Raw genomic sequence first — 14,378 nt, 5'->3', positions numbered from 1 at the left:
GCTGTTGCTTGATCTGGGTGGGGATACTATTACGACCGCGAGCTAGTCTTTCTGCTTTGATTTCAGCTGGACTGAGTTTTATACGTATGCGGTTGCATAACCCTTCAGGCTGACCTTTGGAGTTTCTTTTGCTCTTGTCAGCTTGCAGCTACCACTTAGCACTCGTCGAAGATGGATGTATTATTACTCGCAAATGTATCAAATTTGGAACACCCACAATTCAAACATATCATTGTCACGAGGAACATCTAAAGACCTTCTTATTACGATTGCTGCCCCGATTGCCTAAAGAAATCCATGACCTGACTAGTGGGTCTTCTACTCACTCATCTTACGAAGCCTGCTGTTTCTTCCTCATGAAAACTGGCCCTAGGGCACATAGAGCCCCTATTAACCTCTCGTTTTCCTCATCTCCCAAATTTGCTTTTGTTCTTGCTATTGATTCTAAAAGAAAACTTGTGGAGTACTTCTCATGGCATCAACAGTGCGCATCAATATACTTGGCGGCTCAGTCGAACTACCTCCCCGGAAGCGTATCGATATCCCCTTGGTCTTGTTCGAGGCATCAATGTAGCCGATCTCTGTAAACCTGGCCCTGTCTTCTTGAGTGAGTAACCCAAAATTCTCCTTATAGTACGGGTAGAAAGTGCTTTTGATTTCTTGCCATCGCTCTCCCGAAACAACGCTAGTGGACCAATGCCGATTTTGGAAGCAGCATACTAACGTAAATGGGCGGTAATTCGCGCTCTCAAACTTCATAAATCCCAGAAATGTGCCGGTATAGCTTGCGTGCAGTAAGCCATTCTCCGGATCCCAAGAGCCGCGTGGTTCTTCTTTCTCTACGTAGATGTCCCGGGGAACGGAGATCTTCAAAACGTTGGATAAGATGGCGTCAGATTGAGACTTCGTCACAGATTTGGCGACCGTGAAAACTGCGTAGGCTTTTTCCGTCTTGACCAAACAGTGTTCTTGTGGCTGCGCCCTAACGAACTGATCCAGCCCAACCCTTCGGAGATATACACCGACAGATTTTCCATTGTTACCAATTGAATGTTTCAATGGCAAGATAGCGAGACCGGTCGTAGGGTCCCATGCAAGGCCTAGCTTCAAGCGGATGCCGCGATTCGTAGGATAGTACTCGCGTTGCGTGAACGAAGGTTCTGCTTTGGCGAGTCTCATTTCTCGGAAACAGACCGGGGCGGTCGCAAGAAGACCAGTGTATTGCTGGCTGGTCTGTAGGTCGGTCCACAAGAAGAGGGACATGTCAGCACTCTGGCTAAGGATAGCTTCCTGTAATCGAGCGAAAGCCTTTGGGCCTTCTCCATAGAGCATAGGCATGTTTACGTCAAATATCCCCAACAGGCAATAGGCCAAATCCTCGCTGCGCGTCGTCTCTCGCCTGGAAGCCCAAGACAGCCGTACAGCAACTGGAATCTCATCCAGTTCAACAGAGTTGTCCAAAATCTCACTTGGAATACCGGTGATTGACGAGATAGAAGTTGTCATCGTTGTCTTAGTGCCACGAAAGGTCCAGCCGCAATCAAAGAATATGAGATATTTAGGTGCAATCAGCTCTTGCAACGTCCATCCTCGTGAGAACCATCTTGAATGTAAGAAAGCGCTAGGATCTTCATCCATGTCAGATAGATACGCAAAACACACCCAGGCCTCCCTGTACCATCTAAACATGGAGTTAATGGCTTCGCTTAGATCCGCGCTGCTCGTCTTGTCGATGCAGCAAGTGTCAATCCACGCCCACGGAAGATTGTAGTTGGACCTAGCGATCTCGCATGTCTTTTTGATCTTCTGGTACCCAGGTTTGGTGATGGTGGACTCAGAACGCGTGGGCGCTATCATCTCTTGATATGTCACTTCCTCGGCAGCTGGACCCCAGGTATGGGACAAAATGGCGTACCGCTGATCACAGCTTGGAAAGGAGTGGAGCACGAGAGTAGCAGTGTCAATAAGTATCATTTTAACGCATCACAGAGCATGTGCATTCGAAGGAAAAGAGATCAGCTGTCAGCTGGTGGGACGCTGCGAAGGCTGAAGATTGCATGCTAGCGACCCCGCTTTGCCTTGCGCAAAGCCTCTCGCTAACGCAGCCGTTCAAAGCACGCGCTAATTGAACGAGGCTCCCATGATTTGGAATGTGCAGGGAGAGGAGCTGCGTTGAAATTGTCATATTTTGTCAAGCCTGAGGCCGTAAAAGTCAACCTGCTATCCAGACCACATAAAATACTACTACGGGATCTTATAAAACCTTTCTTCTTCTTGAGGAATGACCAGCCTCGAAACAAGAAGGCGCGGACTATAGACTCAAACTATCCACTTCTGCCACGGGAGCATCTCCTTATCTTATCTCCAGATCGACTTTCTCATCTGAGGGGATTGTGTCATTCACTACTCTCCATTCGTGACCGTGTGTTCTCCACGAAGTTCCCAGCCTCCACGCCACCGCTCATCATGCCCAAGGCCTTATCACGGAGCTTCAGCACGATGTCGAGGTGTCGAATGTTTAGCGGTTCTCGCTTCTTTGCTGCCAGAATGCGGGCCGTCTTGATTGCACTCTTGATCTGTCGACCGTTGAATTTCCACTGTGCTAGTTTGACGAGATCTGCGTCGTCAATGTCGAAGTCCTTTGCATCCAAAGTAGCTAGGAAGTTCCGCCAGACTTGTTTTCGATCGGCGTCTGAAAGAGAATTGAAGCTGAGGGTGATATCGATACGGGACTCGAAGGCGGGGTCGATACTGCGCATGCGATTCGTGGTCAAGATCATGATGCCGTTGTAATACTCAAGGAGACGGAGGAATACGGAGACCAGCTCATTTCGTTGGAGGTTGTTTGAAGTTCGGGCCTCCATGAAGACGTCTGCCTCATCGATGAGCAGCACGGCTCCAAAATGAGCACATAGCTGGAGGGCTCTTTCAAGACACTCCTCGACCAATTTTGCGTTGATCCCCAGGTCACCAGCACCGAGCTTGTAAAGTGGCCGACGTAAGTGCTCCGAGACCGTTTCGGCAGTGAGTGTCTTACCGACCCCTGGCGGGCCACATAATAACATGATCATTCCTTGGCCCTTGCCGCTGATGAAATCATCGAATGGTTTGCTTTGATTGAACTGGTCGCGGTCTACCACGGCCAACAGCAAATTCTTTTCTTCTTGGTCGAGAACTAGGTTGTCGAACGCGTGCTGAGCCCACGCGATCTCATGGATTCTCGTCACATCGAGCATTTCCCAACGCTTCTTCTGGATATTGAAGCATTTGACGGTAGACACGGCCAAGAGACATTGCTCGTCAGTCATTGGCGACAGATCCACTTTGATAGGGGCGCCTGGGGTAATCGGTACGCTAGGCGAGTAGCGGTTCATAGATTGAGCCCAAGTGAGCTGGCCAATCTCAGAAAGACTAGCGTAATTGGGGAAGGCAGCCTCATATTTGTGATACGCTCTCGCGTCGATGACCATGCGCTCGTTGGTGCGCTCCAAGTGCTCATCTGTGAAGGCCATGAAGAAGTGTCCGCGTAGTTTCTCAAACGTACGACCACGCCTGACGACCTTTTCACGGATTTCGTATTCCGCAGGAAGGCCTTCAAGAGGCGAAACTTCAAGCGCCGTGAGTGCGTGGAGCCCAGAAAAGTCTTCCACTTGCCATTCCTGGGCAAGCAGGCCGCATCGCCTGCCATCCCAATCTACAACATCGACCACGATCGCGTAGTACACGGGCCGGCACATAGGTCGTATAAGATGACAACTGCGGAAGATGCCAACAGCATGAGATTCATGACGCATTACAGCCGTGCCGGGAATGTAGACTAGTGGCAGATTCGCGAACGAGACGTGGCCGGTTTTCTCGACTTCTCGGGCGGCATCGAAGGACTTCTCCAGCAATGGTTCGAGAACAGACTTAAGCAGCTGCAAATGGTTTCCTGCTTCAGATGAAGGATCGGCATCCTGAATAAGGCTGATCAAGGACTGCCATCGATGGAAGAACGGTCGAAATGGCGACGGAAATGTCTTCAGCTCATGCTGAGTAAGGCCCGGGTATCCCTCGAGGACCTTCTCAAGAGCTACCTGAATAACCGTGCTATTGACACGCACCTCACTTACATGCCACTCGTCTTCTGACACATTGTAAGTATGCAAGACGTTCACCGCGAAAGCTTCGCGTGCTCTCTTCGTCTTTCCTTGGTCGCCCGCTGTACCATACTGAAGCGGCTTTTCGTCTGACCAAAAAGAACTATCTGGGATTGTATCATGCGGAACAAAATACATGTCTTTACTGTCGCAAATTTTGCCCTTATCTACTGCATCTGCGAGGTCTTCTTTATCAGGCTGTTGATCGCCTCTCAATGGTATGTATGGCGGGCCGCCTACACCACGTATCATACCGCATCTGTATTGGTCGAAAGGCAACTACAAAAAGGTTTACTAGAGCTCTTTGGGAGGATGTTGAAAGGTCAAACGACTTACAGTGTTTCTTGGGGGCGGACTGCTGGCCCGGGGATGAAATGGTTGCATCTGACCGTAGCCGCACATATTATGAGTGAGCGAAGTGTCGAACTATCAGCCAGAACGATAATTCATGAAGGTGAGAGACCGGAGTGGCAAATAAAGTGTTGATCAAGCCTAAGTAAGAGTGCTGTTGTTGTTTTGTTGAGGTCGATTTACACGCGATGGCTCGTTGTTGGTCGGAGCTATAAGGTAACATGAAAAACCGGTCAAGGAAACCGGTCAAGGGCTGGTTACACGAGACTGGCTGCAATTGGCTTGCGATGTGACACAATAGCGTTTGAATTGCTACATCCTAAGGAGACAACAACTTCTAGCTTATGACAATAGGAATCTGGATCTTCCCAGTTGGTCTCATTAGGCACTGAAAAAGTACTAGCGAGTGCGACAAATACGCAAATAGGCCGAAAGGAACTTTGAAGTTCGCGGGGCCTGAAATGTAGTTTTACTACTTGATTTCGCCCACCAGTAGCTCAGTGCAGATCAATCAGTCGCAGTCTTCATCTCTTATTTCGCAACTATTGTCTTGAACGATACAGGATGAACCTGAAGTCTTGTCGTCGTCAATAGGTATAGTGTAACAATGCTGCAGTAACCGTACCATGCAATCCATGCTTCTCAGGTGCAGTAAGGGGCAGAGGTACTCCAGTGGGATAGAGGTACCCGAGGCAACAGTGACTATAGCTAATTGAAATATGGTCACGGTATAAATTAGTAGATCGATAACTCAGAGCAGATTCAAATTTTCGGTCGACTCTGGAAGGCGCAGACACATAAATTAGAAGAGATGCAAAATCAAGGTCAAGTGGAAGCTGTAGGCATTTGTAACTTTGGTGTCAGTAATGACGGCTCTGAAGTAGATAAAGGTGGGTACTTCTAGCAATCACATGACCTAGACTACCATAGGAAATATTGGTATGAGACCCTGATGGTACTTTACAGTGAGGGATGCGCTTTATGAAGTTCATGTGAATTGAAGCTGACTATGGCGAACCAAACTCGCCATGTCGTCAGCGGCACGTGACCAACATAATCCTTGCGAAAATCCTTCACCGCTCATCGTATCGTAAACAAGGCACGAATACGGGCCGAAACATGTGTTGAAAACCATCACAGCCTGAGGCATCCACTCCTTTATCTCAAAAGCAATTGTCATGTGCTACGCACATTCACTTGTGGCAGCATATTCCGCGATTCCGACTTCAGGGTCTCTGCACGACCCTGCATAGGCCTCCACTGCACGACATTACGTATACCTGAATTATTACGTCATAACTACAATCCATCGCTCAGTCATTGGTGTCGAACGAAGGAGCCATGTGTTTCCACAATTACACCTCCCATAACGGATGCGGGCACATCGGCGAGTCGCACACACATCCATGGACACTTTGCAACACTGCGATCCAACGCCTGAGTGGTTTTCGAGGACCTGGCTCTCCGCCTCTCTCACCTCCCGCAACGAGCTTCGCACCACCAAAGCGTACACCATCAACACGACGTTTCTTTTCGCTAAGTGGAACATTATCTCGCTCCTCGACAAGTGCATCATCAACATCTCGACGCGCTGCTTCTGGACCATCGGGCCCGGTCACGCCACGTGACTCTACACCGAGCTATGGGTCATACACTCCAACCGCGGCACTAGATTACTCGACGCTCCCAGACCACCAACTCGTCGCTGTGCGCTGTGCCGACCCAACGAAGCGCACGCATGTGAGCAGAGAAATGAATGTGTGTAAATCTTGTACTAAAGGAATCAATGACATGCGATCCATGATCGCCCGCTACGACAAGACTGGCAGTGTCAGGGGTACAAGTGCTTTTGAGAAGTTCCTTAAGTGGGAAGGAGAGGGGGCAGGGGATGCAGAAGGCGATCTTACTGTGCCCGTAGACGATGAAGAGCCTGGCGCAGCTTATGGCGCGAGGCAGGCTATTGTCATGGGTTTCCCAGAGAGCGCCATGAATGCGAATGGCCCAAGAGGGTTGGGGACGCTCGAACGGGATGGAAATGACCAATATTTCATAGGTCATGGGGAGCGGTATTGAATCAAATCAGCCATGTAGAATGGGAGCGCGTAGTAGGCAAGGCAGCGATTACGAAGTATTGCCATGTTTGAAAGGGGACTTACGTGGGTCTATGCGAGCGAAGCGAATAAACTATGCAATTCTTACAGCGTTTGTGATGACCTGTGCTGTGACTGGTCCGGCCAACCTCACCACTGTAATCAACACCTCATTCCAAAATTCCTTCAAGCGGAATACTGAGATAGCAGTTCCTTGGTATTTTGCATCGAGCCACAGTCTAGATCGTTTGCCGTCTTCGACACGCGTCACAAACCTCCCTCTCTCACTTTCACATGTGAATTGACAACAACGAACCCGTCGCTTTCTATGGTCTAAAACATCTCCGCAAGCTGCTTCTAATCGCGGAAATGTATTCTGAGAGCAGAAGATGTGAATTTGACTGATTGTTGTTACTAATTCAAGGGGCGTAGAGATCGAGATTGATGCCGTTGCCGTTGCCTAAACTCTTAAAATGGATACATACGAAGTAGAAAGCTACCTAAGAGGTTTTAATTAAGAGTTGCGCGATTTCTTTGATAGTATAATCTAGTGCCGATATCTACTATACGTTCTCTATGATGCTGACTGCGTGAAGTGTCATGCGCGCCCAGGATGAGCAAATTAGCTGCTAATAAAAGGTCTGAATACACTCGTGCAGGGAAGAGAGCAATTTTTCATATCAACATTAGAATTTTCAAAACACCGATATCACAGTATTGAATCTCATCGTAGTGAAATGATATGTTCGGTGAAGGTAGGAACCTTTTTTTTCACGACTCGCAAGCTAAGTGGTGCACGCGCACGCCTCGCGATTCCATAAACTTATCACTTAGAATCCCTTCTGCTAAAGTATCTACGCTTCAATCACCCTCTACATAATCTCTACTTCAACCATACCAGCCTTCATCGCCGATCCACTATACCCTACCCTGCGACTCATTCCACGCTCCACTATACTTAGAAACCCCCAGGCACCTAGCTACACCCACACTCATCAATGTGCATAGAAGTCTACGACCGATTCCGACGCTGCGGCCATGCGCGCTTCTTACGATGGGACTACTGCAGCGTCATCATACCAGCTGATAGACTGCCCGACACAGGACGCGCTTGCCGCAGGTACAAACTCCGATACAAGAATAGCCAAGACTCCGCGAAGTGCTTCGAATGTTTGAGCGAGCGAGTGGTGGCCGAAGTGATTGCTAGCACGCTTAGTCTGGCTCTCCAACGTTCCGGCGAAGAATCGACTGTAGCAAATTCAAGCCCGCAGACGTCACAGCGGAGCAAGGGGAGCAAGCATGGTGGCAGAGGAAGAGTGCCGCGGTGGTTTAGGGGCCTATTGGGACGAAAGTAGCTCTATAAATGTGGATGTGTTCGGGACATTTCGTTTTATTCACGGTCCAAGTCTTACAGGAGTAAGGCTAGACAACACCCGGTAGCAATATATAATCGAAGCGGAAATACATTGAGTGCAGAAAGCCGTTAGCCTCTACCAAAGCTTCGTCTCGAACCTTTCGCGTAGTTTCTCATATTTCTTAATATCGCCCACGGACGGTTTGATATTCCGCGCTGCCTCCATGAAGTCAATCTCCTCAACCTTGTCTGATCTTCGTTTAAGAGCGCGCTGTCCAGCTTTCCTCAGCAAACTGTCCAGGTCTGCACCGCTGAAATTCTTGCACTCTTCTAGTCGTCCAATATTTGCCAGATCGGCGTTGATAACGCCACGTTGACGGATAAGTGCCTTTAGGATATCCACGCGCTCCTCTGGTTTCGGCAACTCCACATACAGCAGCGTTTCCAATCTTCCCGGTCTCAGCATTGCTTCGTCAATCATCTCTGGGCGATTGGTCGCTGCAATCAAGTATATGCCTTCGCGCATACTGAGACCATCGAGTTCGGTCAAGAGGGTGTTGACGACGCGAGCAGAGGCTTCGTGGAGTTCTGTAGAGCGCTTAGGGACGAGAGCGTCGAGCTCATCGAAGAAGATGACGCAGGGAATGGAGGAGCGGGCGCGCATAAAGACTTGGCGGAGGGCGCGTTCAGATTCACCGACGTACTGGGGTAGTGTTAGCCAGATACCATGGTTTGTCTAAAGGGGGGAATTGAGCTCCTAGAAGCAACATCGAAGTTGCTAGGCATGAAATGTGAGATCGAACATGAGACTCACCTTGTTCAGTAGTTCGGGTCCCTTGACGCTGATAAAGTTTGCTTTCGACTCTGCGGCCACTGCCTTTGCCAAAAGGGTCTTTCCACATCCAGGTGGACCCCAAAGCAAAACGCCAGTAGGTGCTGAGATGCCGAACTTCGCAAACTTCCCAGGGTCTTTGATGGGTTCGCAGATAGCCATCTCGAGCTCTTCCCGGACGTTTGCCAGAGCTCCAACGTCTCGCCAGGTTGTATCTGGCACGGTAGCAAAACCCTCTCGCTTTGAAGACGGGGTTATTGTTGGCAGAACAGCATCAAACGCCTCCATTGAAATGACGGTGTCTTCGAATCCCTCTGGCCGTGGTGCCTCTGTATTCCGCACGCGCTTGATGAGACGCGCTATTGATTGATCGACCGCAGAGAGCTCGTCGGCGCCCACACCGTCATCGATTTCCATCTCTGTTTCAGCCGCTTGTTTTTCCAGAGCCTCCCGATACTGGTCCATCGACCATGTACCTGCCTTGCTTACCAAGTCCTTTAGATCAGCACCTACAAAGCCAGCTGTTTTCTTCGCCAATGAAGGGAAGTCGACATCGTCCGACAGTTTTGGCTCGCGCGTAAGAGCTTTGAGGATAAGCTCACGCATCGATTCGTTTGGAACGCCCATATTAATTTCAGTGTCAAACCGGCCTCCCCGTCGAAGTGCTGGGTCAAGGCTGTCTGGGCGATTCGTTGCTGCAAGTACGATCACGGGTTTTCCGTCATTTCCCTCCATAGAAAGACTGTCCATGGAGATGAGAAGCTGAGCGACGATTCTCTTTTCCATCTGACTCTGCGCACTGTCGCGTTTTGGCGCAATGACGTCGATCTCATCAATGAAAATCAAACACGGCGCCACCTCTTTCGCCCTCTGGAAGTGCTCCCTGACCTGCTTTTCTGACTCGCCGGACATACCCGATACGACAGATGGTCCAAGGATCTCGATGAAAGGTACCCCTAATTCCGCAGCGAAGGCTCGACTGATTACAGTTTTACCACATCCTGGAGGCCCATGCAGAAGAATACCGCGTGGAATAGGGATTTTGCGATCAACGTATTCCTCAGGGCAGAGAAGAGGCAACACCAGATGCTCTTTGAGCTGTCTCTTCACATTGTCGACACCGCCCAGATCCTTCAAGCACACTCCTGTTGGCGGCGCAGTATCAATCTTGGCGTCGGGTGCCGCTGCCTTTTTCTGTCTCTTGCTCTCGCGATCTCCCTTAGTTTTCTCCCCGTCCCTCTTTTTGCTCTTCTCACTCTTCTCGCGCTTTTCGCTCTTCTCCCCAACAGCCGGCGTCGCTGTCCCAGAGCTCGCCCATTGATTCACAATCTGTCTATTCATCCAATCAATCGGTTTTGCATCCTTGGTCTTATCTTCATCGCCAAAGTCGCCCTCAAGCTCAGCCATCTCGTCCTCGTCATCTCCACTCTCGTCTTCACGGATGACATCGATCACTCGGTCAATACTATCCTCGAGTTGTTTCTTTGGCCTCCTCTTCAAACTGGAGTTTGATCGCGATATATAGTCGTATACGGTTGTGAGGCGAAGTTTGAGGGGTGATTCATTCTTATCGTCGAGGTACTTGCGAACCACTTGGTAGACTTCTCGGTCCAGGCCTTGCTGAAGTGAGGCGCGACCGCGTGATACCATTGGAATGTATATACTAGAACCGGTCGAGAAGGCAGTATAGTTCAAGCCCTCGCAGTGACGAGTAAGCAGATTATGGCCAGGGCTAAGCAGAAGCGTATGAGAATTTGTCTTTCTCAATCTGGCGACGTTGATGCCGTGATAGTGTGATGCTCGTCATGTCTACAAAAAAGTTCGCGATGGTTTATCGATAAGCTAGCGTCGGCGTTGAGTCGGCTCTCGGCGCATGCGTCAAGCAACCGCGTCAAGGTGCAAGCCGTCGCATGCACACCGCTGCGAGCTCATGGAGGCAGCAGCAATATGGGCAACTCCAGCAGTTCGAACAAGATTTCTGCGCAGGACAAGTACGAACTCCTCGCCATGGTATGCGCCTGATACTGACAGATCAGGGCGATCCTGGATATGAAGAACCAGCGCGACAAGCTGCGACAATACCAGAAGCGCATCACTGTTCTCACCGACCGCGAGAAAGAGATCGCAAAAGAGTGTTTGGCGAAAGGCAATACGGATAAGGCAAAGCTAGCTCTGCGGCGGAAGAAGTACCAGGAGTCGCTGCTATCCAAGACGGATGCGCAGCTAGCGCAGTTGGAGCAGTTGACGAGCGATGTCGAGTTCGCCCTGGTGCAGAAGGATGTGATATATGGCTTACAACAGGGTACTGCTGTTTTGAAGGAGATACACAGGGAGATGGGCGGAATCGAGAACGTGGAGAAGCTACTAGGGGAGAACGAAGAGGCAACAGCTTACCAAGAGGTGCGCATACGCCTACCACCCTGTCCCGTCCCGCTACCTATTCTGTGATCGCATACTGATAACTATGTGCTACAGGAAATAAGCGAACTTCTCGCAAACAAGATGTCGAACCAAGACGAAGACGAAGTAGAAGACGAGCTAGAGGCCCTCGAGGCCGAAGTCAATGGCGTCACACTGCCCGATGCGCCCGTCGCACAACCACAGTTTACATTGGAAGAGAAGGCACAGATGGCAAAGGACAGGGCTGCTAGAAGGGCAAGAGAAAGGGCTGCTGAGCAGGCGTCGCAACCCATGTTGGCCTGATTAGCATATTGCTGGCATATAGAATGCATTAGAGCGAGGCGTTAGGGTGTTTGTTCTGCAGTCTTGTAGCATGGAGAAGCGGCGTATTGCATGTTTGCTCTGATATAGACATGTTGAGTTTGATATATGATTGGAAGATGACTATGGATTGATGCATTTTATGACCACATGCTCACGATGGCGAGCAATGCACTCGCCTCGTCCTAGGAGTGTGTCTCACAGACAGCTCAATGATCAAAACCACGTCATAAGTTCTAGGTTATATTTACCTCTGTCTTCTCCCCATCATTTGGTTGTTCGTGCCTTCAACGCCCGTCGACCCTGCATCCGCCACCTTGGAAGCTCAAGCTACCCCGCCCCCACCAGCTCGATTCACGACGCCCAATACGGACCACCTGAACGAGTCCAGTGTCCACCATGTCACATCACCACGACCACTCGCACTGCCACGATGAGCACCATGATCATGGCGACGGCCACGAGCACGATCACACCGACGACATCACACCCGCGCTCCAGAATATTCTCCACGAGCAGATCGACTTCAGCAAGCTCGTGACGCTCAACGAAGACGAATCCAACAGCGGCCGCGCAATCTGCCAGAAGACATGGGCACAACGACTCGAACCCGAGCCCGAGCTGAAGAGTTCAGCAGACGAGCAGCTGTTGATGAACGTCCCCTTCACCGGACAGGTCAGGCTGCATAGCATACTCCTTCGCACTTCGAATTCGCCCTCATGTCCCAAGACTCTCAAAGTCTTCGTCAACGAGGATAGCGTGGACTTTGAGACGGCCAGCGAGAAGGAACCTACACAGACGCTCGAGGTCAGCCAGACCAACGAGGTGCAGGAAATCCCCGTCAAGCGCGCATACTTCAACACGACCAGGAGTCTGGCGCTGTTCTTCGAGGACAATTGGAGTCTTGGCGAAGAGGACGAGACGAGGATCAGCTATCTAGCGTTCAAGGGCGACTTTATGAAGCTGAATAAGGAGCCAGTTAGTGTGCTGTATGAGGCGGCGGCGAATCCGAGCGATCACAAGAACATCGTGGGCATTGGGCAGGGGGTGGGGAGAAGTATTCAGTGAGCAATGAGGTGCAGGTGAGTATGGAGATTGGGCAGGGTTCCAAAACAATTGAAAAGCATCGGCCAGGGGAAAATTACGGCAGGGCAGCTCTCACGCATCTCCAACTTGGTGTTCCCAACACTGTATTATCAAACATCTCGTAGTCTGCAAGGTCAGCAAAAAGCGCAGCAAGATAGAATGAAGAGACATACTCTTGCGTATTCTTTGGCTTTTGTGGGTATCATCATCTCCTCATCTGCCATGTATCCAACAATGGCTTTCCTGACGGTCGTGCGCCATTTTTCTGCGCCTTTAACTTCTCCCTATGGCTCTGCAGTATGCGCTTCCCTGACACTCTAGCTCCACTCCCACCCCAATCCGACCATGTGACGTGTGATCCTTCGCAATCGAAACTGTATACCATCTTTCCTCACTTCCTGTCCCTCAGGAATGCTTCGTTCCCCCAAGCACCTCCCCATGCACCTTACTCCAGTCAATCTTCCCATCGATATCTTCATCCACGCGCCCCACCACAGCCACGCTATCCCCGCGTATAATGTACAAGCCGAGAGGCACTTCTTCGCTCGGTACTTCCTCGTCGCGGGGCCGTATGATGCGCTCGACGGCTTCTTGGAGGACGAGATTCATGCTGCCGTCGCACGAGTGGAGCAGCCCGACCATGGTGCGGCCGTCTTGCGTAAGGACGGATACGCGCTCTGTAATGGGTTAGAAGGGCTTTCTTGCAGTACATAATGTGGGGAGGCAAGGAAGCGAAAGAACGTACTGTTTAGATAGGCGTTGAGCGCCATGGCGTGGGTTTGGTGTTGCGGTATATATGCGCTGAACGCAGCGCGCGAAGATTCAAAGAGGTGACTAACGACTTTAACCTCGAGCTTCTGGGGTGTTGTGAGCTTCACGGAATCCAGGAACGTTGTAATGCGCGTTGGGGAAGCTCTGATAGCAAGTTGCAAGCTTCGTGCTGCCTGTGGTGTCGAGCTTCCACTTCGACATTGAAATGGTCTGTGCGGCCAATTAAATCGATCCTCCCCCGCAAGGGCGACCTTTTCCTCGCATCTTGCCTTCTACTTTCTTTATACACGAAGCTTTCGCCTGGTTTTCAGATGGGTGATCATCTTATCTTTATTTGGCTCAGTAACCCCACATTGAGTCGTGGCTCAACCACCTGAGTTCCCAGCATGCGACACAGTCCGCGCTTTGGCCGTCTTATGTCGGCCCAGCTAGTGCTTTCATTAGCAACGACCATCACCCATTAGAGATATTGATCTCTGCCCAGTCGAGCGTGTCTGACAGATTGAATTTCGACGTTTCGAATCTCCCACTGGTAGCCCACATAATCAACTGTATCTTGCATATCTACTCGAGCGACCCTCAGCAACCAACATCTATTGATGTCCAACGGCTTCTTGTAGAGTGAACGTGAGTAACCACTAGGAGTGCTAGTCGTCAGGCATGTTGAGGCAAGAGAGCATCAGCGGTCTCACCTCATGTGGCTACGGATCTGATCTTAATTTATTCGGTTCAGCCTGTAACAAGGATATGGCCTCACCAGTACCTATTAGATGACCTCTGTAAAGAAGCTGAGATATTCCACCAGTCAAGACCGTGCTTTTGAATCATGTCGAAACGAATACGAGTCACAACCAACCGCCGTACGACATATTTAAGAGCATTGGTTCCCATAGTGGGATGCAACAACAATATCCTAAGTAGCCATGAACTGCCGACTATCAAGAGACGAATCTAGAGAGATCACCCGCGCCCCGGTATGATCACTCTATCGATGTTCATTGTCCTATTGGGGCATTTGTTTCGATATATACTGG

General features: G+C 50.3%; 8 protein-coding genes across 8 annotated transcripts; 4 read left to right on the top strand and 4 right to left on the bottom strand.

Annotated features, from left to right (window-relative positions):
* Positions 1–175: 175 nt before the first annotated feature.
* Positions 176–2,027, bottom strand: K460DRAFT_367203 (HET-domain-containing protein). Its single transcript, XM_040933527.1, has one exon. It carries the CDS (start codon positions 1,972–1,974, stop codon positions 445–447), a length of 1,530 nt encoding a protein of 509 aa, XP_040788969.1. The 5' UTR covers positions 1,975–2,027; the 3' UTR covers positions 176–444.
* A 144-nt stretch (positions 2,028–2,171) lies between these two features.
* On the bottom strand, positions 2,172–4,660 carry K460DRAFT_431430 (P-loop containing nucleoside triphosphate hydrolase protein). Its single transcript, XM_040938343.1, has 2 exons — positions 4,476–4,660; positions 2,172–4,418 (listed from the first exon to the last, which is right to left on the bottom strand). Exons 1-2 carry the CDS (start codon positions 4,539–4,541, stop codon positions 2,397–2,399), a joined length of 2,088 nt encoding a protein of 695 aa, XP_040788968.1. The 5' UTR covers positions 4,542–4,660; the 3' UTR covers positions 2,172–2,396.
* Positions 4,661–5,613: 953 nt separating this feature from the next.
* K460DRAFT_367202 (uncharacterized protein) lies at positions 5,614–6,661 on the top strand. The gene has a single exon (XM_040933526.1). The coding sequence runs from the start codon at positions 5,832–5,834 to the stop codon at positions 6,561–6,563; it is 732 nt and encodes a 243-aa protein (XP_040788967.1). The 5' UTR covers positions 5,614–5,831; the 3' UTR covers positions 6,564–6,661.
* A 917-nt stretch (positions 6,662–7,578) lies between these two features.
* Positions 7,579–7,749, top strand: K460DRAFT_258096 (uncharacterized protein; the record flags this gene model as incomplete). The annotated part of the gene is made up of 1 exon (XM_040927436.1): positions 7,579–7,749. A coding segment is annotated over one exon (171 nt), but the record flags the coding sequence as incomplete, so codon positions are not given.
* Positions 7,750–8,070: 321 nt separating this feature from the next.
* Positions 8,071–10,416, bottom strand: K460DRAFT_286748 (AAA-domain-containing protein; the record flags this gene model as incomplete). The annotated part of the gene is made up of 2 exons (XM_040928921.1): positions 8,071–8,637; positions 8,749–10,416. 2 exons carry the CDS (start codon positions 10,414–10,416, stop codon positions 8,071–8,073), a joined length of 2,235 nt encoding a protein of 744 aa, XP_040788965.1.
* Positions 10,417–10,713: 297 nt separating this feature from the next.
* K460DRAFT_282955 (charged multivesicular body protein-like protein 6) lies at positions 10,714–11,469 on the top strand (the record flags this gene model as incomplete). Its single annotated transcript, XM_040928612.1, has 3 exons — positions 10,714–10,757; positions 10,803–11,166; positions 11,242–11,469. The coding sequence occupies 3 exons, from the start codon at positions 10,714–10,716 to the stop codon at positions 11,467–11,469; spliced, it is 636 nt and encodes a 211-aa protein (XP_040788964.1).
* Positions 11,470–11,886: 417 nt separating this feature from the next.
* On the top strand, positions 11,887–12,555 carry K460DRAFT_285180 (DUF1000-domain-containing protein; the record flags this gene model as incomplete). Its single annotated transcript, XM_040928791.1, has 1 exon — positions 11,887–12,555. The coding sequence occupies one exon, from the start codon at positions 11,887–11,889 to the stop codon at positions 12,553–12,555; it is 669 nt and encodes a 222-aa protein (XP_040788963.1).
* A 423-nt stretch (positions 12,556–12,978) lies between these two features.
* K460DRAFT_285328 (LSM-domain-containing protein) lies at positions 12,979–13,343 on the bottom strand (the record flags this gene model as incomplete). Its single annotated transcript, XM_040928804.1, has 2 exons — positions 12,979–13,250; positions 13,319–13,343. 2 exons carry the CDS (start codon positions 13,341–13,343, stop codon positions 12,979–12,981), a joined length of 297 nt encoding a protein of 98 aa, XP_040788962.1.
* Positions 13,344–14,378: the final 1,035 nt, after the last annotated feature.

The sequence above is a fragment of the Cucurbitaria berberidis genome (genome assembly GCF_010015615.1).
Source record: "Cucurbitaria berberidis CBS 394.84 unplaced genomic scaffold K460scaffold_3, whole genome shotgun sequence".
In the NCBI taxonomy this organism is placed as follows: Eukaryota; Fungi; Ascomycota; class Dothideomycetes; order Pleosporales; family Cucurbitariaceae; genus Cucurbitaria; species Cucurbitaria berberidis.
This window is presented reverse-complemented; position numbering and strand designations above follow the sequence as displayed.

Bases quoted from the DNA above. Each gene is read 5' to 3' on its own strand.
- K460DRAFT_367203 (XM_040933527.1), bottom strand. From the start codon at position 1,974: ATGATACTTATTGACACTGCTACTCTCGTGCTCCACTCCTTTCCAAGC.
- K460DRAFT_431430 (XM_040938343.1), bottom strand. From the start codon at position 4,541: ATGTGCGGCTACGGTCAGATGCAACCATTTCATCCCCGGGCCAGCAGT. The intron at 4,419-4,475 runs GTAAGTCGTTTG...ACCTTTTTGTAG, and splicing joins GTCCGCCCCCAAGAAACACT to TTGCCTTTCGACCAATACAG.
- K460DRAFT_367202 (XM_040933526.1), top strand. From the start codon at position 5,832: ATGTGTTTCCACAATTACACCTCCCATAACGGATGCGGGCACATCGGC.